The sequence below is a fragment of the Natator depressus genome, chromosome 1 (genome assembly GCF_965152275.1).
Source record: "Natator depressus isolate rNatDep1 chromosome 1, rNatDep2.hap1, whole genome shotgun sequence".
NCBI classification, from domain to species: domain Eukaryota; kingdom Metazoa; phylum Chordata; order Testudines; family Cheloniidae; genus Natator; species Natator depressus.
Genome location: NC_134234.1, coordinates 194,892,655 through 194,915,868, shown reverse-complemented (window position 1 = coordinate 194,915,868; position 23,214 = coordinate 194,892,655). Strand labels below are relative to the sequence as shown.

The window sequence follows — 23,214 nt, the reverse complement described above, 5'->3', positions numbered from 1 at the left end:
TTCCATTGCGCATGCGCCCCCTCGTGGGTCTGTCAGCTGAGGCTGGGTTGGCCTGGGGCTGAGATGCTGGCGGCGCGAGGAGCCATGGCCAGTGAGTGACTCTCCTTCGTGGGGCAGGGGGGCCGACTGCGCCGCGCCTGAGTGCGCGTGCGCGGGGAGAGGGGTCTCCAAGAGCAGCTCCCACCCCGGAGGCGTAGGGGCGGGGGCGCTTCCTGCGTGTGCCTGTAATATTGGGTTCCCTTCCCCCCGCACGGCCCAGGGGGCTTGGCTGCCTCTGGGAGGGGGAATACATGTAAATCTGCCTGCTGCCCCCCAATCTCCTTCCCCCATGGGGCTCCTGGCTTCCTGCTCCCCCACACCACCTCCCCCTCTGCTCCCCCCATGAGGCTCCTGGCTTTCTGCGCCCCAACAGCACCCTCCTTCTGCCCCCCAACCTCTTCCCCCCCCCATGGGGCTCCTGGCTTTCTGTGCCCCAACAGTACCTCCCCCCCTGCCCCCCAACCTCTTCCTCCCCATGGGGATCCTGGCTTTCTGTGCCCCAACAGCACCTTCCTTCTGCCCCCCAACCTCTTCCCCCCCCATGGGGCTCCTGGCTTTCTGTGCCCCAACAGCACCCTCCCTCTGCCCCCCAACCTCTTTCCCCCCCATGGGGCTCTTGGCTTTCTGTGCCCCAACAGCACCTCCCCCCCTGCCCCCCAACCTCTTCCTCCCCATGGGGATCCTGGCTTTCTGCGCCCCAACAGCACCCTCCCTCTGCCCCCCAACCTCTTTCCCCCCCCATGGGGCTCCTGGCTTTCTGTGCCCCAACAGCACCTCCCCCCCTGCCCCCCAACCTCTCCCCCCCATGGGGATCCTGGCTTTCTGCACCCCAACAGCATCTGGCTCTCTGCCTGCTTCCCCCACCAACCTCCTTTCCTTCCCCCCCCCATGGGGCTCCTGGCTTCCTGCTCCAGCACCTGCCCGATCTGTCTCCCAGCCTGCCGTCTTTGGTACTTTTTTCCTCTCCTCTCTTCTCTCCTGGTAGACCACAGTCAGCTACGTGGTGGGAGGGGGAAAGTGGGTCTGAGAGTCTATAATCTACTTGAGTCTCATTGTGTTCTCGTCCTCACACACCAAGTTCTTATTTTTTACTTTCAGTTGTCTGGGATGTTGGATGCTGCCAAAGGCAGGATCCTGAACTAGATCATCTGATAATCTGATCGGGTGTGTTAGATATTGATAATTTTAAGCCTTCAAACCATTTCACAGACTGTTAAACTAAGGTTTGTGAAATATTAAAGGCGCACAGGATTAAGCAGGCTTGTGCATTCTGCACTTAGCAACAGAGTGGTAGAAGGTTATTGGGCTATATATTGGTAGTTCTGAACATGACGTGTTTTCAAAGACTTGGTCTCCAATTTGTTTAGCTTCTGATATTTCATAAAGCTGAAGGATGCTTTGTAGTGATGCAAAGATGAAGCAGGGTTGGCTTGTGCCATCAGCTGAGCAGTCTGCATGCCTGGAGACCTGAATCCATCCCTTATGATTTCTTTTGGTGTATTTTCTGTAGATGCCAGGACATACTAGAAGCAGACCTAGAAAATTAATATAATTGTCTGTACTTCTATTAGTCTTCCATCTAAAGATCTTAATATGCTTAAGAACATTAATTTATGAACTCTCATAACTCATAGTGAGGTGGGTAAGCTTTATTATCCCCATTTCACAAACTGAGAAACTGAGGGCACAGAAAGGTTAACTCAAGTGACTTGCCCAATGTTTCACAGTTTGGCATTTAAACACCATGCCAGGCTATTCAATTTCTGCACTGTGCACGCTCTTGCTCTCTCTGTTATTCTGTCTGAATAATTGAGATTATGTTGAGGTATAAAGTCTGTTTTTATTTCAGTGAGCAAATTTTCTAAAATTGTTTTCTGAATTTTCAGAGGAAGGGAGAGGAGTTTAGAACACCACAAATTCTTGCCATTGTTAAACAGACTCTGAGGTCGGATGCGTTCCTGTGTGTTTAAAATTCCAGTGAAGTTTTATTTACTCAGTAAAACAAATATTAAAACAGCCTCCAGTGTGAACTGTGACATAGTGAGGATTTTATCATTTGCTTGACCTTTAGCACTAATGAGCTTGGCTAGTAATGCGTGACTGAAGGTGGAAGAAGGTCTTTGACTGAAGATATGTTACATTTTACAAGCAGCACAGCTGCAGGTACACCATGGTAGCATAGACACTTGCTGCAGTGACAGGGTTTTTCTCTTGCTGTAGTAAATCCACCCCCTAAGAATTCTTCTGTTGACCTAAGTGTGGGTATGTCTATACTACAAGCATTTCAGTAGCAGCACTGCCTGAGCTCTGCCTCTGTAGCGTAGATACTTACTATAGCGACAAAAGAGGTTTTTCCATCACTGTAACAAATCCACCTCTCCAAGAGACACCACCTAGGTCAATGGAAAAATTCTTTGGTCAGCCTAGCTGCATCTACAGTGGGGGTTAGTTCGACCTAAGTAAGGCCATGTCTATGCTTACAGGCTTACAGCAGTACCAATATAGCTGTGCTGATGTAAGCGCGCATGTGTAGCCATGTTATGCCGATGAGAGCTCTTCCATCAACATAACGCCAGTTCAACGAGAGTGCCTCCCGCCGACATAGCACTGTGCACACGAGCGCTTATGCTGGCAAAACTTATGTCACTCACGGGCGTGTTTTTCACCCTCCTGAGCGACAAAAGTTTTGCCAACATAAGCGCTCGTGTAGACATGGCCTATGTGGCACAGGGGCCTGAGTGTTGTAGCTAGATCAACCTAAGTTTTAGGTGTAGACCAGGCCAGTATCTATACCACGGCTTAGGTCAGCTTAACTATGTCTTTCAGGGGTGTCAGTTTTTCACATCTCTGAGCAATGTAGCTAGGGTGACCTAAGTTTTACGTGTAGACCAGGCCTGACTCTTCTTGGCCCAGTTCTCTCTTCTCTGGGACCAGTTTTTGCTCTCTCTCACCTTTTTGAAGTGAGGTTTATCATTGCTCTTTCCTGACCCTGTACTTATCTTCCACTGTGGGGATGGAGGGGGTGGGAGGCAGTTCTTTGAGGTATTTTTCTTCTCCCGGTTCTGGTCTATTTCCTTTCAATGTCTATGGGCATTTTTATTGTCAGTAGGCTGGAAAAACGTTTTTCTGAAGCCTGAGTTGTTCTGAGACTCAAGCTAATGGTGGAAGGAATTCTAAAGAAAGCTAATGAACTCTGCATAACACTTGATTAAGGACTGGCTTTGTGGAGTTTCTGCTGGACTAGAAAAAAGCACAGTAAATAAAAGTCTGCTAACCCACATCATTCAGAGGACCCTGTTAAGGTGTCATCTAGTAGAAGTTCAAACAAGCACAGTTTTGCTTGCCCACTACACAAACTAACATTGCTGTGTGACTCCTGGGTCAATCTTCTGTCTTGACAGGAGTGTAACTGAATTGTAAATGTGTTATCTTTACTGTTAGATATGTTTTTACATTAATTTTGCCAAGGATGAGAGGGGGAAAGAAAGCCATTAATTTTGTATAAGACTTTGTGCTTAGCCCAAAATATGGGTTCACTATCTCTGCCCTATGGTATACAATGCCAGTTCAGTTGACATGTTCCGAAAAGGTAATTCTTAAGCAGAGGAGGTAGGTTGGGAGGGAAGAAGCAGACTCAGAAGAGACCAATGGTTGTGAAATGGATAGAAAAGACAAGAAAAACACCATTAGGACTGGCATCTGACCACTGCTAAACTGAAAGAGACAAGACAGGTGAGGTAATATCTTTTATTGGACCAACTTCTATTGGTGAGAGAGACAAGCTTTCAGGCTCCACTGAGCTTTTCTTCAGGTCTGGGAAAGGTACTCAGAGTGTCAGAGCTAAATACAAGGTGGAACAGATTGTTAAGCATAAGAAGTTAACACATGTTGCAAGAAACAATTGCCCACTTCATTTTGAATGATTTCTTGCAATATGTGTAACTTTCCTGTACCTGAAGAAGAGCTCTGTGGCACTTGAAAGCTTGTCTCTTTCACCAGCAGAAGTTGGTCCAATAAAAGATATTTCCTCACCCACCTTGTCTCTCTCATCCTGGGACTGACATGGCTATAGCAACACTGCAAACACTATTAAACTATCATTTTTGGACTCATGCACTTAAAAGCTCCCCGTTCCTTATACAGGATTTTGCCTGAGAACTTGGACAGAGCGTGGTCCGGTGTTTAGTGGGTTTCCTTCCTACAGGTCTGTCCAGTTTGAATTAACATTTGAGTTTATGGTTGTTAAACTGACAGAAGTCTTGGTGCTATGCAGGTCCTACCTATTGGAAGAGCTGGTTGCCACTCACATGCATGACTTCTCTTGGTACAGTGGTATCTCCAGAGGCAGCTGCAGGATCCTCCCCACACTTATTTGGAAGTGGTCTGTGTAGTAATTAAGTACATCAGGATAGGTGCAAATTTTATTATTTGTTCAACTCCTTTTTAAAAGCTCTAATTTAGAAGTGTTTTAGCAAAGCTGCATTGGCTAATTATTTGTCTTCTCTGTCTTTAGACTTCCGTCTGGCACTAATCCAACTTCATGTATCTACTGTCAAATCAGATAATCTGAACAAAGCTTGTGGCTTGATAAGAAAAGCAACAGCACAAGGAGCAAAAGTTGTGGCTCTGCCTGTGAGTATTGACCAAATCTCCTCAAACTACTATGCCACACACCCCCACAGACACCTGTTTTTCTTGGGCCAACTCTGCACTAAAAAGTTAGGTCAACTCAGCTACGTTTCTATGGGGTGTGAAAAATCCACCCCCTTGAGCAATGTAGTTAAAGTGACCTAATCCCCTAAAGTGACCTAATCCCCAGAAACCAAATGGATTCAGATCTTTCTTATGGCTCTTTAGTTGCAGAATTTCCTGGCCCTAACATTCATACAAAAAATGCCTTTTAAAACATGAGAGCTGTGTTTGCTCCCAGGAAGAATATACAGTTAAAAATAGGTTTTGAGACTTGCATTCATCTAGGGAAATGTGTTCTGATCCAGATATTTCACCTTCCTATGCTTGAACTCTTTTTTTGTGGTTGGTCTCCATGGGTGGGGTCATGATTTCCTTAAAACCTACTAATGGCTCCTGATCTTTCTAATTTGTATCCTCTTACCCGTCCTTTTGCCTTCTTTTGTTCCTCACCTAAGGCCATGTCTATATATACAGCGCTGCAGCGGCTGTTGCCGATGGGAGAGAGCTTTCCCGTCAGCATAAAAAAACCCATCTCTTTGAGTGGCAGAAGCTATGTCAGTAAGAGAAGCTCTCCCATTGTGCAAACAAGCGTTTATGTCAGTGTAACTTACGTCGCTCGGGGGGTAGTTTATTCACACCCCTGATCGACGTAAGTTATGCCGACATAGGCTGAGTGTGGATATAGCCTAAGGGACAGCACTTGCAGCAGTGACTTTTCTAATGCATCTATGAGCTTTTTTCTCTTACAAGGCCTATGTGTTAATCCTCTGCTGGGCAATGAACGCATGACTCAACAGTACGAAGTTCTTGGCAGAGTGGACTCTAAATCTAACTTTTTGATTGGAAACGTTTAGCTCTCCTATTATTGGGAGAGTAAGTGTTACAGGCAAACTTCCCTGCTCAGTTGTGCCAATGCAGCTCTCACATAACAAATGCGACCTTTGATTTTGCTGTACTTGGCCTCCTACACTGAGTTTACCAAATGTTGGCTAGTTTTGCATGTGTGCAAATGCTAAGACCACCAGATTAATTTCTTTAAAGTGAAGGTGTCAGAGAGCATAGCTCACTGTGGGCTTGTCTTCCCGTAAAGTGCTATAGCAGTGTAGCTGCCCTGGTGCATCTGCACTGCCATAGCACTACGTGAAGATGCTACTACGTCGACGGGAGAGCATCTCCTGTTGACAGAGTTAATCCACCTCCCCAAAAGGCAGTAGCTATGTCGATGGGAGAAGCTCTGCTGTTGACATACCACTGTCTATATGGGGGGGGGGGTTAGGTCAGTATAATTGTGTCGCTCAAGGGCGTGGATTTTTCACACTCCTGAGCAATGTAGTTCTACCGATATAGATTTGTTGTGTAGAGCTGGCCTTGAATTGCTCATCAGTTGTGTCTGAAAATTCCAAAGCACTGTACAAATGTAATTGAATTAAGCCTCATGGTACCACTGGGACGTAGGCAAAACATATTATTCCCTCACCATTTTTTTTTTTCTTCATTTTACACAGATGGGGAAACTGGTACACAGAGAGCTGAAGGGACTGTCTCAGGTTCACATAGTAATTCTGTGCAGAGCTGGGCCCGGCACTGATGGCTGACTCCCAGTCTCGTGCTTACACATCAAGACCACTTTCATCAGTCCAACACCCCTTCTAGTGGACTTTAGAGCTGCATTGGGCTGTTTGCCACGTGGCATAAAACGTTTGACTTTGTGGGGAGAGGGCCACTGGTCTCATTACACATTGACTGCTTGTTAACTTTTTTCTCTTTCAGTCCTGAACAGAGAAATGTCGAGGCCAAAATCAAGTAATAATATTTATAAATAAATATTAAAAATTTAAATACAGCTGCAGCTGTTGCAGTTTTGTTACAGCATTGATTTATTGTATAACCCTATAACTTATCCCATTCTCACCGGTATGTAGCTCCTGTGTTACTCAGCTCCTCATTCTGGTGCTTTGATTCTTGTTGCCCTAGCAGCACTAGTTGGGTTGATAATATTAATATAATAGTAAAGATCTGCTATCCAAGGAGGAATCAGCAATGAGGGAAAAAAGGGTTGGGTTGTACAACAATTAGTCCAGTGTTGGCTCGTGGGTTTTAAGGCTGGAAGTGACCACTGTGATAATCTAGTCCAGCGTTTTCCAAATTGGGTATCGGGAGTGGGGCATGGACAGACATTTGAATTGCTCTCCACAGTCTCAGCTTTTTTTTTAAAAAGTTACTCTCTAGAGTCACAGATTGTTAAGGCCAGAAGAGACCACGATGTTCATCTAGTCTGACCACCTACATAGACATAGAACTTCACACAGTGATTCCTGCGTGAAGCTACATAATGTGTGAATTTTCTAGATTGGTGACTTCAGCATTCATATATATGTGACAAAATTTTAGAAGGACATTCCAGTCTTGACCTGAAGACCTCAAGTGCTGGAGAATCTAGCACAATCCTTGGGCAGCTTTCCCAGTGATTAATTTACCCTAAGTGTTAAGAATTTGTACCTTGTTTCCAATTTGAATTTTTCTAGTTTCAACTTCCAGTCATTGGAGGTCAAAGGAGAGCAGAAACTTGGTCCAACTAACCAAAGGGTACATACCTCTCTCTCTGGCTGACAGTAAATCTTAGCGATGGACTAAGGACACAGCTTGCTGGGCAAATAGTATTTAACAGATTGCTTTGGAAGACCTAGAGGAAGGAAAAACACCTTAGAAAATAACTTGTGTTTGTAAAAGCACTCTTTAGAACGTGGGCTATGCACAGCCACAAATTCCACAGTGCTGATGGGGTCTTCAACCATAACTTTTCAAACTAGCCACTGGGGGGACCAGATAGCTCAGAGTAACAGTAACAGGAGATGGATATTTCAACTCAAGGTTGCTGATTCAAATTGTTACCAGATTGGGAAATATGCAGAAATTGTTGCCATCTGTTTGGCCTTTGTTAAATGAGCTAGTGGTATCTCTTCAGTTTCCAGTGCAAAATTGTTCAGAGATGGTGCCAATTGTTAATCTTCCTCTGGCCTGTATATTAGCTTATGAGTAACCTCATAGGCCTTCAGATATTATGTTGATGAGGGCCATTTAAGTACCTAGACAGAGAGGTTTCAAAGGCCACACCTTCCAGTAGTGCTTTCAGATTTTAATTTTGTTTCTTTGTTTTCCACTTCTAGGAATGTTTTAACTCTCCCTATAGTACTAAATATTTTCCTGAATATGCAGAGAAAATCCCTGGCGAATCCACGCAGAAGCTCTCAGAAGTTGCAAAAGAGTGTGGCATCTATCTCATTGGAGGTAGCTTTTTTTGTTAGTGTTTGTCTTCTGAGTTTAAATTCAGGTCTTAGTTTGGGAGCAGCACAAGCATTGCTTGCTTATTTGTGTAGCTGGTTTGTCACTATATGTAATTGTTGGAAATCTGTCTTCTCTTCCTAATAAAGGATCCATTCCAGAGGAGGATGCTGGGAAGTTGTATAACACCTGTACTGTTTTTGGACCTGATGGTGCTATGTTGGCTAAGCACAGAAAGGTAAGAGAAGATAGAATCGTTTTGTTATCAGTGGGTTTTTCTTGATTTGGCTGTGGCTGATATTTGGCTGTGTTGTGCAGAAGTGATAGCTGCTTTGTTTTTAAGTCTACATCTAGGTTTCTAAAAGGAACCCAACATCCACAGACTTCACAAATGAATATGAAGAACAAAAGAGGTAGTAGTTATGAAAATACATTGTGCTATCATTTCATTATTATATATGTAGTTTTCATCTGAGGATCTAAAAGAACTTTAAAAGGGGGGGGTTAATATATTTGTTTTACAGATGAGGTAGGTGAGGGGCAGAAAGGTTAATTAGCTTGCCCAGTGTGCCATGGCAAGTCAGTGTTAGAACTAGAGTTCATACTGAAGTCAATGGCAAACTTTCCATTGATTTCAATGGGGGTCAGGATTTTACTCTGTCTCCTGCCTCTCATTCCATTGCTCTGTCTATCTACAAACCCATGCTGTCACTATTTTTGCTATTACTATAACTGTTTGTTGTAAATAGATTTGGGGATTAATTTAGCCTTTTTTGTGTTCATAGAAGTTTGGATTTTTATGTTCTTATTCACTATTTGGTGAACAATTACAAAGAGTTTGTCAACAAATTTAATCTGCTGGGTTGTTCGCAAGCTGTTCACTTCCGCTCTCTGCTGTCTGTGGTGAGCAATAGGTCACTCAAGTCATACTTGTGTATTGTCTGCTCCCTGATTGGATGTTAGAAACTTTCTATACAGGACAATAGCAAATAATAGATCCCCTTGTTTGCACACAGATACCCTGGCTCCCATGAGAATACAAGTGTTTGTCTGAAGAACACCCATTGACCAAAAACTTGTGTGAAGAATATCGCTTTCTTATGAATAGTGAATAACAAGAGGCGCACAAACATTGTCACATTGAACAGTAATTCAGAACTTGATTGAATTAGGCACTGTTCAGCTAGGTCTAGGATTCAGCCACTCACCTATTCTGTAGCCCAATACAACATAACTGCTGCACTTGGGCTACCCCGTTAGATGATGTCACTTTAAAGTTATTTTCTTTTCGTCATTATTTTTTTTGTAGGTGTTGGGAATGTTTGTATAGTTGGGTTTGTACTGGGAGTTGAAGCTTGTACTGGGCCGTTATTTTTTTATTATTTAATACCTGTGTAGCATAGCACCAAGAGGCCCCCCTTTTGCTAGGTAGAGGCAGTATTGGTCTAAGATTTTGGGGGCTAAAGCCCCAGTCCTGCAATCACTTGTGCATGTGACTAGTCAGAATGAGTTTGATGGAACTTCTTAACTGTGGAAAGTTACTTGCCTGGGTAAGTTTTGCAGGATCGGGGTTAAGACCATGTTATCATAATTATCCTTCTCTTTGAACCAAGGTCTCAGATTTTACTTACAACTTCAATGTCAGGGTAATTTAAGTGTCTTTTAATATGTACATATCCCTTTGGAAGGTAGCTCATCTAATCTAGTCTAGTATAAATGAGTGAGGACAGAAACTAATAAGTATAGTTAAATAGAGGAACAGGTTGCCTATGGAGGTTATGGAATCCCCGTCTTTGAAGATTTTTAAGAATAAGTTAGACAAACACTTGTCGGGGATGGCCTAGGTCAGCAGTTCTCAAACTGGGCTGGGACCCCAAAGTGGGTCATGACCCCCTTTGAATGGGGTCGCCAGGACTGGCTTAGACTTGCTGAGGCCCGGTGCTGAAGCCTGAGCCCCACTGCCCAGGGCCGAAGCCAAAGCCTGAGGACCTCAGCCCTGGGTGGCGGGGCTAAGGTTGCAGGCCCCCTGCCTGGAGCTGAAGCCCTTGAGCTTCAGCTTTGGCCCCCCTGCCTGGAGCAGTGAGGCTCAGGCTTTGCTCCCCCCTCAGAGCAATGGGGCTCAGGTGGACTCAGGCTTCAGTCCCCCCTCCAGGGTTCGTGTAGTAATTTTGTTGTCAGAAAGGGGTCACGGTGCAATGAAGTTTGAGAACCCCTGGCCTAGGTATACTTAATCTGGCCTCAGCATGGAGGGATGGACTAGATGTCCCTTCTAGCCCTACATTTCTATGATGAACAGAGTAGATAAAATCCTAATGCTATTTCTGAATGACTCTTTTCATGAAGAAATTAGAGAGCCCCAACAGGAGTTCTTTATTATTTGTTATGTCTTTAGCTAGTTTTACATAGTTTCTATTACTGCATCACACCAAAGACTTCATTTTATCTAGTAAGCAGTATTAAAAACTGGCATATGGATTAACTGTGCACATTGTTTAAAAGGCATAGATGTTTTTTCAAATAGTTTAGGAAATGTATACACAAATCCAGGACAGGCTTTTGCACTAAAAAATCTTGCCACAGTCCCAAAATACTAATTCAATCTAAAAGAATATTTGATTGTGATTCTGATAAGGCACTGGTCTAGGATAATAAAATAGGCTAGAGCCCTGGTTCTCAACAAGGGGTGTGTGTATCCTTGGGGTTATGCAAAGGTCTTCCGGGGGTACATCAACTCATCTAGATATTTGCCTAGTTTTACAACAGGCTACATAAAAAGAATTAGCAAAGTCAGTACAAACTACAGTTTTATACAATGACTTGTTTGTACCGCTCTATATACCATACACTGAAATGTAAGTACAATATTTACATTCCAATTGGTTTATTTTATAATTATATGGTAAAATGAGAAAGTAAGCAATTTTTTTGTAATAGTGTGCTGTGACACTTGTATTTTTATGTCTGATTTTGTAAGCAAGTAGATTTTAAGGGAGGTGAAGCTTGGGGGTACACAAGACAAATCAGACTCCTGAAAGGGGTACAGTCTGGAAAGGTTGAGAGCCACTGGGCTAGAGGATCCATAAGTTTAACATAGGCTCATACACAGTAGGGAGAAATCCTTGTTAATATCATTGTGCTGAATAATTTGTAAGGAGTGTCTTGGGTTATTTTTGAAACAGATTCATTTATTTGACATTAACGTTCCTGGGAAAATCCGGTTCCAGGAGTCAGAAACTCTGAGCCCTGGGGACAGTTTCTCTGTGTTTGATACTCGTGAGTATAAGAGAATCAGTTATCTTTCTAATGGGCCCTAATAAAATGACTGCAACCACCATCTTGACATTGTTTTACCGGAGTAGTAGTATTTATGTCACAGTGTGCTACGCATTTGACAAACAGAGGAAGATAGAGAGTGCATTTTTCAAAAGCATCAAAGTCCTGTTATCAAGTTAAGGAGCCTGTCTCATTGGGAGTCAATGGGACTTAGGCTCCTAAATCTCCCAGACACTTATTGAAAAGTTTACCCATAGTCAAACCTATGATTTAAAAAGACAAAGACAGAGGGTGGTGGAAAGAGCTGCAACATCCAAACAAAATGATCTGGGCAGCGATAGACGTGTATCATGTTGGTTCCATTCATTAAAGATGATGGTTGTAATATTGTGTAACTAGAAGTCTTATACTTTAGTTGAACAAAAGGGTGAATTCTATTTTTGTAGGGCCTCGTTTGGAGTGTTACACATGCCATGATCTGTATTTATAAATACAGTGGTATCTCACAGGAGTGATGTTGGTTTGTGGAGCCCTGGCTTTGCTCTTGTGGTTTGGAGTTCTGGTTCCATAATTCCCAGTTGCCTGTTCACAGATGGTGCCTAGACTGCTGTAAGATTTCCTCTCAAATTGGAATGGAAAGAATGAGAAAAGCAATTATTGAAGCAGCTTTTCTGTGAGTGCTCAGTATTTCCATAGCACATACTGGCAGTTTTTACAAAATTAGTTTGAACAATGGAATCATTTTATTTAGGTCATTTATATGGGCCTCATTACACCCAAAAGTTGTCTTTGAAAAAAATAAACAAAGTGTTGGACTAGAGCTGACAAATTATATCCTGTGAGGATGGCATGGTAGTGGAGATTTCAAATTTTCAGTTAACATAGCAGAAAGTCCCATGTGATTTGTTTTATATCCACTCCCAAGATGACTTGCTGCCTTAGGTGATGCTTGCACTTGCTATAATCCCCACCAAAATTACCCTGTCCCATTAACTGAGCTCTCTCCAAATGATCAAATATCCCTTGGGCTGTGGTCATCTTCTTGCAGCACAATGGGTTGTGTATGGGAGAAATCTCTTAGCAACAACTTTGTTGTTGTTTCAGTGCATGTAGTTTGTGGTTTTTCTTTCCCATCTGTGTGCGTCATTGAGAAGTTGATCAATAATTTTTGAGAAGATACCGATAAAACCAGACAGAGACATAACATGACAAGCTTTTAGTGGATATAGCTGCTTGATAAGGCCGATGTGACAGGGACTTCTTTCTACTCCATAAAATAACTAACAATATCCACATTTTAAAAAAGAAAATTCTCAGACTGGTGCACTTTCTTGGGTAACACTTGCAGAAATTCACTGCAGGTACAGTGGTTGCAGATAAGAAAACACATGTCTAAAATCAGTGCACGTTTTTTGTGGTGGAAAGTATTGTACAGGAGCTGTCGTGATTGATGGATGGAGACCTGAGATTCCCTTCCTGCATTCAGCATGACAGTGACTTCTGCTTTGTGTCTCTTCTGTTTTGGGAACAGCATACTGTAAAGTGGGACTGGGGATCTGCTATGACATCCGATTTGCTGAGCTTGCTCAGATCTACGCACAGAAAGGTGAGGAAGTGTTGCTGAGTAAACTTGCCCAGATTTTGTACAGCAGGGGCTTGCCATTAATTGAGAGGTGACCCATCCATACAGAACTGTTTCAGAAAAAGTGTTTCTTGCTGTTCAATACACAGCTGCATACATAGGGTCAGACCCCATGATTATCCACAAACTGCATAGATAGCATCAGGAATAGCGCTCATGAGCTTCTGGTCCAAAAATACAGCTATCTGCTTGGCTAGTCAAAGGAGCAGTGTCTCTCATTGAGACAGTAGGGAGGCACTGCTCCTACATGAATACATCAGAATATCAAAGACTGATGCATGCACCTATTCCTGTGAGCCAGTGCACAAAAGTATTCCCTGTGGTTTACTTGGTATAAGTGCGTATACATACCCCTTTGTGGAGGTTCTGCATATTCTAACCTGTTATGGATACTGATGTCTTTAAGTAAATACATTCAAAGGAACTTCCTCTCCTTTCCTCTTCTCTCCCAGCCCAGCCACACTGTTTTTCCCCCCCGGCTATGTGCCAGGGTTGATTACCAGGCACTCAGCTACTGGGGAGGATGGAAAGTTCCTGGCTTAGGGGAAGCAGGGCAAATCAGGACTCTTAGGAGGAATTGGTCCTGCTTTACCTCCCCGCATGCTGCAAACTACCCTCCAAAAGCCAGATTTGGGGGAGGGGAGTGAAAAGACTGCATGACTCATGACATAAAAGGGGTGATGCACATCTTCATATAATGGTCTCTCTTCCCTTTCTTGCATGCTTTGATGAGCAGTGAAATAGTTAATAATGTTGCCATTTTAAAATGTCAATACTGGGTTTCAGAATCATCGACCCATTGAGATAAATCAGGCAGTTCATGTCTCTGGGCTGTCGCTTTAGGCTGTCTGCAGAGTCCAAGCATCTGATATTTGCTGCACAATATGAAGGTTTTCTTCACAACCATAAGGAGAAGAGACTTTCTCCTCTTTAAGGGAGAACTTAGATTCTGGAGCACAAGATGGCAGCTGCAACAGAAAGATACCAGTTCACTGAGTCACAGTGAACTGGACCAATTCCTCCCTGGCCTGGCTTTTGAAAGGGATGTGGAGGAAACAGGTCACATGAAGAGGTGAGGATAAAGAGGAATAGTCCTGGATCTTGAGGTTGCCAGGGTGGGGAGGCACTGAGGTTAGCTGAGAGGATCCTGTACAGGAAATCTGAAGAGGACAATATTCTATCCTTGGAGGAAGGCACATCTGTTATAATATCTGAGGAGTGCTCCCAGAGGATGATAGGCAGCAAGTCTGCTGCCAGGCTGCTATGAAGAGCCAATACCCCCTACACTTCCCAACTGTGTCATGGCTTTTAGCTGACTTGTCCTGTCCTTAATTAGACTCGTGCAACTTACAAACTTTAGACAATGTAGAAGTTAAAGGCCAGTGACCTACAAAGCATTTTAAAAATGAGAAAATATATCACTCCACGGTGACTGCAGCTGATGGAAGAACGTTGGGCTTTGTGCTACATACAGGAGAGAACTGGGTTTGTTAACAAGTCATGACAGCTGGGATCAGCCCTAGTAGTCCACATTTCTCTAGTGCCTTCCCTCTGAGGGTCTCAAAATACTTTCAAAATATTGATTTGATTTAGCCTCACAGCACACCTGAGAGGATGTATTGCCTACAGATGGGTTAACCAGGGCATGCAGACATTAACTTACTTGCCCAAGGCCACACAGGAAGCCTTTAGCTAAGCGAGGACTAAAGCCCAGATTGCCTGTCGCTCAGACCATCCATCCCTGCCTGTTACTTGGCAATAAATATAGCACTGAGCAGCATTGGTTTTGAGTGTCTAAACACCAGCTGCCCTCTTTTATTGGAAGGAGGGCCAAGTTTTAACAGCTAAGTACAATTCAGATTCGTGGTGATCGAAGTGGTCAGGTAGCCTGTGCTGGCTGACTCCTAAAGCCACTACACTCTGACACAACTTACCTGATTGACTGTGCATATTTCAGTGGGGGTGCAGGGAAACTGCAGCTCTGAACTGCGATAACCATGCTTCCCCCATGACCACTTCTTTTGTTATCTTATAATGCTGAGGCATTCTTTTTTAACCAAGGTTGCCAGCTGCTAGTGTATCCGGGGGCTTTTAATATGACAACTGGACCAGCCCACTGGGAACTGCTGCAAAGAGGACGGTAAGAACTAAATAAAAGCCTTTCCCTCCTCTTCCTGAAAGGGATTGTTGAACTGACTCAGAATTTTGTTTTTAAACTGTATTATTTAATAAACAACTGGGCTTTGGTGTCACATGATTCTTTCTATCCTAACTCCCTTATGTCTGATAGGCCATACACAGCACCAAATCATTCCCACCATCAGTGGGAAAACTCTAATACTTCAGTCGTGGTATAAACACCTTTGGGCCAATCTCTCAGATACCAAGCTCTGAGAAAGCACTTTTCATCTGTACACCTCCGAGTGCTTTACACAGAGAGGTAACCCAGATGGGGAAGCTTGAGGCACTGAGAGGGAGAAAGGGGTTAATTCTAAGAGTTGCTTGCTGTGATTTTTCCCAAGATCATGCTGAGTCAGTGAAAGTCAGGAACAGAACCCATATCTCCTGAATCCTAGCACCGCTTAGTCACTTAGTTGGCATGTTGGCACCTGTGTTATTGTCTAGATCCTGAAATGTAGGCAGTGGTTGGGATTCAGACTGAGTGTGATTCAACCAGCCATCCCTATTGAGCAAAGGACTTAAATTGGCATTAATGGGAGCTTAAATGCTTTGTGCCATTCAATCTGGTCCACTTGGCATATAGAGATTTCTCCCATCCTGAGTCTCTGGATTTTTGCCTTGCTGACCTTCACGTTATTTATGGTTTTGGCTATTTGTATTTCCTAAAATGCAGCAAGATGGAAAATCCACATCACCTCTTTGGCATAATTTTTCCTTCCCTTCTGTTTATTGTTTTTTTCAAATGCAGCGAATCTGTGGTGTACAAAGATGTGGACAGTAATTTTTTCTTGTCCTTCTTTGAATGCAGAGCGGTTGATAACCAAGTCTACGTGGCTACTGCATCTCCTGCTAGGGATGAGAAAGCATCTTACGTTGCCTGGGGACACAGCACTGTAGTAAACCCATGGTAAATGGAGAAGAATAATTGAATTTTTCTGGTAACCAGACTTTAAGGGATACTGTCAAACTTCTGTCTGAAAATGTTTCTACCTACTCTTAAAAATATCATCTAAGATTCCTTTAACTGAAAATGACACACAGTTCTCTACTCTATTTTTACCATTAACTTTATGCATCTGACAGCACCTTATGTATAGCCACTTTGCTCTTTGTGGGGGTTTTTCAGATAGCAAAAAGGAACGGAGAAACTTAGATAAAATGTGGTTGTAAAAAGACAGAAATTGTCTGAAGAATTCAGAGGTAGGTGAAGCACCTGGGATTACTTCACCATTAAAAAAACATAGACTGGATTTCAAGTTGTTCTTGTGTCCATCTAAGGAAATCTGTCATTAGCTTAGTTCCTTAAGCTAATACCCAGTGGAATTGTGAAATAGCCATTAAAAGCAGGATAGTAAGAATATTTAACTTCCTGTGAGCTTATGCAGCCCTTTTCTAACAAAGGGAAAATATAACTTGGCTGTCAGTTAAAGTGCAACAAAAAGACTACAAAAATAAAATTACTGCTCAGCAGAAATATTTTAAAGCTAAAAGGAAGCAAACCTTTTACCGCAATGTGATCATGGCTGCTTAGACCAAACAAACTGGGTTTGGGTGAATGATCAATATCCAAATAACAAATAGGTTTAAAGTTTTCCTCTGAATATAACTGGAGCTGCAGTTGGCCCTTTGAAAGCTTTTTACCTGGATTAAAAACTAATCTCAGTGTATCGAACTCTGCATCATCCACTCTCTAACTAGCTTGATATTTTTAATTTTATTTAAAGAGAAGAGATAAAGATCCAGGTAAAAAACAATTGAGTATATACCATAGTCTTGGGAAGGATAAAACAATATATTCAAGTTGATTATCTCATCACATTCCACAAGAAATCTACTCATTTACGTGACACTTACGATAATTATCTGCATAAGACAGAGTATTAAAAACCAAGCCACCATTCAGAAAAGTCGGACTGTGTGCAGAGTATTATGTGGTTAATTCCAAAGCTGAATCACCTTGCGAGCTGTCTACTAGAAACTCCTTAACTAGAGCTTTACAAGGCTTTGGCATCATAATCAAAGAATAAAATGAACTTGATCTTTGAGACAGAATTAGCAGGGTGTAGACCAGATAGCTCAGAGTGTATTCCATAAGCAGCAGTTATTTTCATCGATGAGCCTGAGTAGCTTTGGGTAAAATCAGGAAAAATATGTAACCAAGAATCTTTCTAGGCAATAATTACCATTTTTCTTCCAAATAATTAACTCCATTCATGTTACTCATCAGCTAGAAAACTGCATTCTAAGTTCTCGTGTAAAGCTGAAACCTGTTTATCTGATTGTTGGTGCCTCAGCCCTTTCACTCAGCACATAGTAATGCCTTTGCAGCTAACAGCAGAGATGGTGAAAAAGAAGTGTCTAGGATCAGTAATGTTTGTTTGTTAATCCGGACTTTAAAATAGACCCCTCTATGCCTGCTTGGTTCCTTGCAATAACACACTAGTAGAATCTGAGATGGGAAGGACTTACTAGCTAGTCAACCCCCAGCATGAGCAGTACAGCTGGAGTATCAGGGGATAGCCGTGTTAGTCTGTATCCACAAAAATAACGAGGAGTCCGGTGGCACCTTAAAGACTAACAAATTTATTTGAGCATAAGCTTTCGTGGGTAAAAACCTCACTTCTTCAGATGCCAGTACTGCTGGAGAATATCTGATGCTAAACTGATCCTACAGATAAACTTTGCCTGTGTAGCAAAGACATTTTTTTCTCCATATAAAGTACTTTTAGATGTATAGATTCAATGCTGGTTTATCTACAGAGGATCCCTTCTTAACAAGAGCTATGTACAGCCTTATTCTACTAGAGAACTTGAACCTTTGAAATGTGAACTCTTTTTTACTTCAAATTGAAGTGGTGCAATGCATTCATGCTACCCATCCTGTTTTGGTGCTCGCACACATCCATCCACTTTACTCTGTTGCAATGGTATGTTCTTCAAAGTACCTATCCTGCAGCTCCTTAAAGTGGTGGATTGTGGGAGATTGCCTAAGGTCTTGTGCCATGTCCAGGAGGCTTCTGGGAGTGAGAGATCAAAAACCTGCTGTCTGCTCTGACACTGTAGTGGTGCAGAATGACATAGTGAGGAATGCAGGAGTGCTGAGACCTACTCAGGGCAAGTGTTAATCATCAAAGTGCTGATACAGTTATGGAGGGGAATCTAATGAGGGGCAGTCTTCATAAAGCACTGCAACTCCCGAATGACTTGCAATGTGTCCATTACGCTTGCTGATTTTTAAAAAAAAAATCTTCTGATCCAATTTCTCAGTCTTATTACTTAGATTCATTTTACGTGTTTCTCAGTTAAAACCAAGTGCCCGTGGTATGCTCGAATCTGAAAGTGCTGTACAGTATGGGAAACATTCTACTTTTCAGGCTCCCTCAGTCCCAAGAGAACTTGTGGGTGTGACCATGACCTTGTGCTTAGATTAACTCTTAGATTGTATACTAGCGGGGGCAGGGACCATCTTTTTGTTCTGTGTTTGTACAACACCCAGCACAATGGGGCCCGGGGCCCCGATGGGCTCCTAGGTGTTCCTGCAGTACAAATACTAAATAAATATTATTTCATTTTGCAGGGGGGAAGTCATAGCCAAAGCTGGCACTGAGGAAACTGTTATCTACACAGATATAGGTAAGCCACTGGTTTTTTTTTTTCTTTCTTCCCCACCAAAAAAAAGAGGAAAAGAGAAACTGGAGTCAAGTGAGGCTAAACCACAGGTCCCCAAACTGTGGGGTGCGCCCCCCTAGGGGGCACTGAGGGGGCCCAGGCCAGCCGCCATGTGGGGCAGGGAGTGCCACCCAGCTCAGCTCCTGGCCCCAGCTGCTGACCCTGCACCCAGGATCACAGCTGCCAGCCCCAGCCTCAGCCCCCTTACCCCTGTCTGCGTCCCCCCCTCCAAGAGCTGTGGCCCCATAGAATGCGGGGCGGGGAAGGTGAACATGGGGGGACAGGAAGTAAGAAGTTTGGGGACAACTGGGCTGAGCAGACCAAAACCCTCTGTAAGCTGGGCATCCTTGGGCTCATCTGACCCTATGCACTTAGATGTGGTATGTTCAAGTTTTATTTTCCTGTTTCTAAAGACATTCTGGTGAAAAGTGAGAGCCTCATGGCCGGCCCTCAGCTTCAGAAACTGAAGGCTTCTAGTCATTCACAGAAACTGGTATAACACGGGTAGCAGCAATGCCAGACCCTGCTAATCTGCCTCAACACCGACCTGGAAGGCTCTCCTCTAGGGGCAGAGGGAGTTCAGTCTCCATGAGCCATTCAGTCCTTAGCCTCTCTGCCAAGACCACTATATATGGTGCCTAGCCTTATCTGTGCCTGCCGGGGAACAGCTCCGCAACTCGACAGGCAATACAAGCACTCCCCACTAGGCCTAAGTAGGCCCAGCTATCTCTCTACGAGTTTGGGATAGGCACCCTCAGGCCCTCCCACTGGCACCCTAGAGTGTCCAGCCCTATCCCACTGGACACTCGCAGTATTCAGCTTCGCTACTTCCAAAGAAGCAGTGCACCCCAACTTATCAGTTACACCTCCGATCACTGCTCTGCTTAACACACAGCACTTATGTATAGTGAAAACAAGTAAAAGTTTATTTAACAAAGTATAGTGTGCGAGCACAGCAATTCAAGTGGCAGCAAGTTAGAAGTATTGGAAACAAATGGCTACGTAGAAAATCATAACACAGATTCTAGAACCTAGACTTACTTAACTGGAGACTTTCCTGTCTTCGGGAGAGCAAAGCTCACGCAAAGTCCTTCCAGCATTTTACAGCCTGGGTTGGTTGTGATCTTCCATTCGTGATACAAATCACGCTGCCTGTTTGCTGCCTCGGTGAAGGATCCAGCATGTCTGTTTGCACCCCAGACGTATCAGAACAAGCCTTACTGGTAAACCGGATCTCCCCCTTTCCCCCCGACTTATTTTGTAAATTTCCTCCCTTGAAGATTTCACAATCTCTTGATCAGCATTTGGCTCAGTATGCAAACAGGCATCCAGTGTGAGACATATGGTGCTCAATACATACGTGACCAGCGAGAGGGACAAGCATATTACCCCCTGCTTTAAAGAAACCTGTCCTAGACATGTCACCACCTGGTTACCTGCCTTCCAAACATAATTTTTAATATAGACACAACTCCGTAAGTATTATCTGTCCATGCCTTTTGCAGTGATTATGATGGCTACTGGCTCTGAGTGGAAACCCCACAGGCCATTCTTTAGTGAATTATTATGCATATATCTGACCCCAGGGATCCCTGTGAAACTCTCTGCACCATGCCCTCTGCCAGTTGGCACCGAGAGATTTTTGGGTCACAGCGTCAGTTGTGATGATGGTTTTTGTGATCTAGCCATTGACCATCCACAGAAATGCACAGGCCCAGATTGTTCAAACCCATTCAGACAAGTTCCTGTTCACCTGACTTGTACAAGTCAGATAATGTACATATCTCCTGCCTTGCATAAGCATCAAGCTCTGTGTTCATGCACCCAAGTCAGGTGTACACAAACGCGTGCAGGTTTGAAAATCTCACTAATCCTTTTTCAGTTCCTCCAGCTCTGGACAGTCCCTTTCTCATGGATGTTTGTGTACAATGTGGTGCACGTGCTTTTTTCCAAGCATCAGCTGGAGTTTGTCTGAACAATTTAACTTTTCACTTTTTACAGACCTGAAGAAGCTTGCAGAAATCCGCCAGCAAATCCCCCTTCATACTCAAAAGCGCTCAGATCTTTACAGCGTAGAGGCAAAGAGAGAGTGAGGCTTCATGCATACAGCTCCATGCTCTTCAAAACTCAGCTCGAGAGCAGCTCCTTTGACATTTGCTTGTATCTTCAGACAGAACAGGACCGTAAAATAATCATTTTGACAAACTACAACTGACCTTGCATCCAATACCATACTGTTAAGCAAAAAAGCACATGCTGGTCTAATTCTGAAATGAACCCTAAGTGAAGCTGAATAGAGGTGGCTTGTGAGCTGGCTTTTCTCTCCTTTCATACTTTAGCTATTTCCTGGTACTTTACAAAGCCATGAGTTACTGCTGGGGCAGAGACTGGTGGCAGACTAGGCTCCCAACTCAGCGATAGCTTTGCATGCAGCTTTTGAACACTGAACCTTGTCTAGCTGAGGGGAATGCTGGCCAGGACCCTGCACTTTCTGAAAAGTGCCATGACGCTTTTAGTTTCTACCCAAACGATTACTGAAGGTTTAGTATCTCAACTGTATTGGATAGGAGTGAGTCCTGCCATGAGGCTTGAACCCACTGCTTTGTGGTCCAGAGGTATGGCTAACACCGCCCCACTGACATATACCGAAGTTATATTTTCTGTATGCAATGATGTAAAATCAAAGGTGTTTCTTCTGTGCCTGTCACTGTCGTATCTAGGCATCAGATTAATAACTGACTTTTCTTTCTGTCCTGTGCATCCCAGCCCGTGCATAGAGGATCCCTTCCTACTACCATTTGCTGCTCCTTGAAGTTCTCTAGGACTTGCTTCTGTCTTCCTGCCTCAGGTTCTCTCTGGAGCCTATTGCTGTCAGCCCTTAGCTGGCTGCAGAGCGGGAGGGAGCTGGGCAAAGGCTGCCATTTTATGCAGGATCCTTGCAACTGTGTTCAGCATCAGTATCTACCAAGTTAATTTTTGCACTGTTCTTTATATTAAACACACTATTATTCTAGTCTGGTGCTTGTGTTTAATGCAACAAGAGGAGCTGGCATGGATTCTTCTGCAACCTGGTGGTGGTGGTACAGCATCCTTTTGACAGGCTATAATAAACTCCAGTTAAACAAGATTGTGCCTTTAGATGGCTCCTGGAATATTTTACCACCTTGCAATGTACAAATAAAGCACTGATCAGTAGCCCTAATAGAGGGTGTGATCCTGCACCCCTCTGGGTGTGGAATTCCCTCTCATGGGGGGAGGGATTGCATGATTGGGCTTGTTTTAAATTGCAGATAATTAAAGCAAAATTAATATGTAAACAGGGTAACAATACTGGTAAACAGGGTAGCAATACTGGTAAATAGGGTTAGTGGAAAATCTGTAATAACTCCCCTCAAGAATGTGGGACACCCAGGATGAGAGAGGAGCTCATCACGCCGCCTCCCCCCCACTCCCCTATCATATTTGCTTTGGTCTCCCTGCCTTCTGGAGTTCTCTGGACAATCTAGACCCATTCCCTTGTCACTTTAATAGCTACTTCTCAAGAGTTTGTAAGCAAGTGCCCAAACTCTTATGTAAACGTTTTTTAAAATGTAGTAGATCAGTGGTTTGTCACCATTAGCTCATCTAATAACAAGCTACTCTTCCTCTTCACTGCTGTAAGCAATTGACTCACTCTTAGCATTTACACAAGTCATTCAATTTAATTTCTAATTGAGTCTGAGTTAGTTTTGTAACTAAAGCCAGACTCCAGTAATGTAAACATACTAAAAATGAGGGGCCAAATTCTGCCCTGCGATACCAAGGAACAGCTAGAATATCTGCAATGGAATAATTCCAGATGTAGAGTAGTGCAACAAAGGTTTTAGGCTATTATGTCTTGTATAACTTCCACTTAGCAGGTAAGTAATTTTCCACCAAAACATGCTAATGATGGTGCAATTCCTGGCTTTGGCAGCTGGTGGTGCAAGTTTAGTGATGTGGAATTCCTTTTCCTTGTGTGTCAGGACTCAGTGTGCACAGACTTTGACATACAGTACTACCTAAAGTGGCTTTTTTCTAATTGTTAATTATGGCTCCTGCTATTTTGAACTGAATAATTTGCAAGCAGAAGAGGTGGTTAGAAAGGTACCTTCTGCTGAGGAGCTTTTGGAAACAGGCGTATTGCTGGAATTTGATTTCTAAAGGGGAAAAAACAATTACTATTCTTGAGCAACATGTGCCTATGCCAGAGAGACACTGAGCAACTGAAAACAACTGAACAGGTGTTTGCTGTACTAGCCAGCTGGGAAGAGATGTGGCCTGTCAGCTGCAGAGGATCCTTCATTTCTTCACTGTTCCTCTCACTGAAATGAGTGACAAATTTCAGTAACATGCTTCATCATGACAAACTGGCAGTTTCAGTGGCTAAAATATCTTTGCAACAAAACAATGTCTTT

At 43.4% G+C, this 23,214-nt stretch overlaps 1 protein-coding gene across 1 annotated transcript; it reads left to right on the top strand.

The window, feature by feature from the left end:
* Positions 1–21,791, top strand: NIT2 (nitrilase family member 2). Its single transcript, XM_074973356.1, has 10 exons — positions 1–91; positions 4,553–4,671; positions 7,899–8,019; positions 8,163–8,251; positions 11,193–11,286; positions 12,818–12,892; positions 14,990–15,068; positions 15,918–16,016; positions 18,687–18,742; positions 20,780–21,791. The coding sequence occupies exons 1-10, from the start codon at positions 64–66 to the stop codon at positions 20,869–20,871; spliced, it is 852 nt and encodes a 283-aa protein (XP_074829457.1). The 5' UTR covers positions 1–63; the 3' UTR covers positions 20,872–21,791.
* Positions 21,792–23,214: the final 1,423 nt, after the last annotated feature.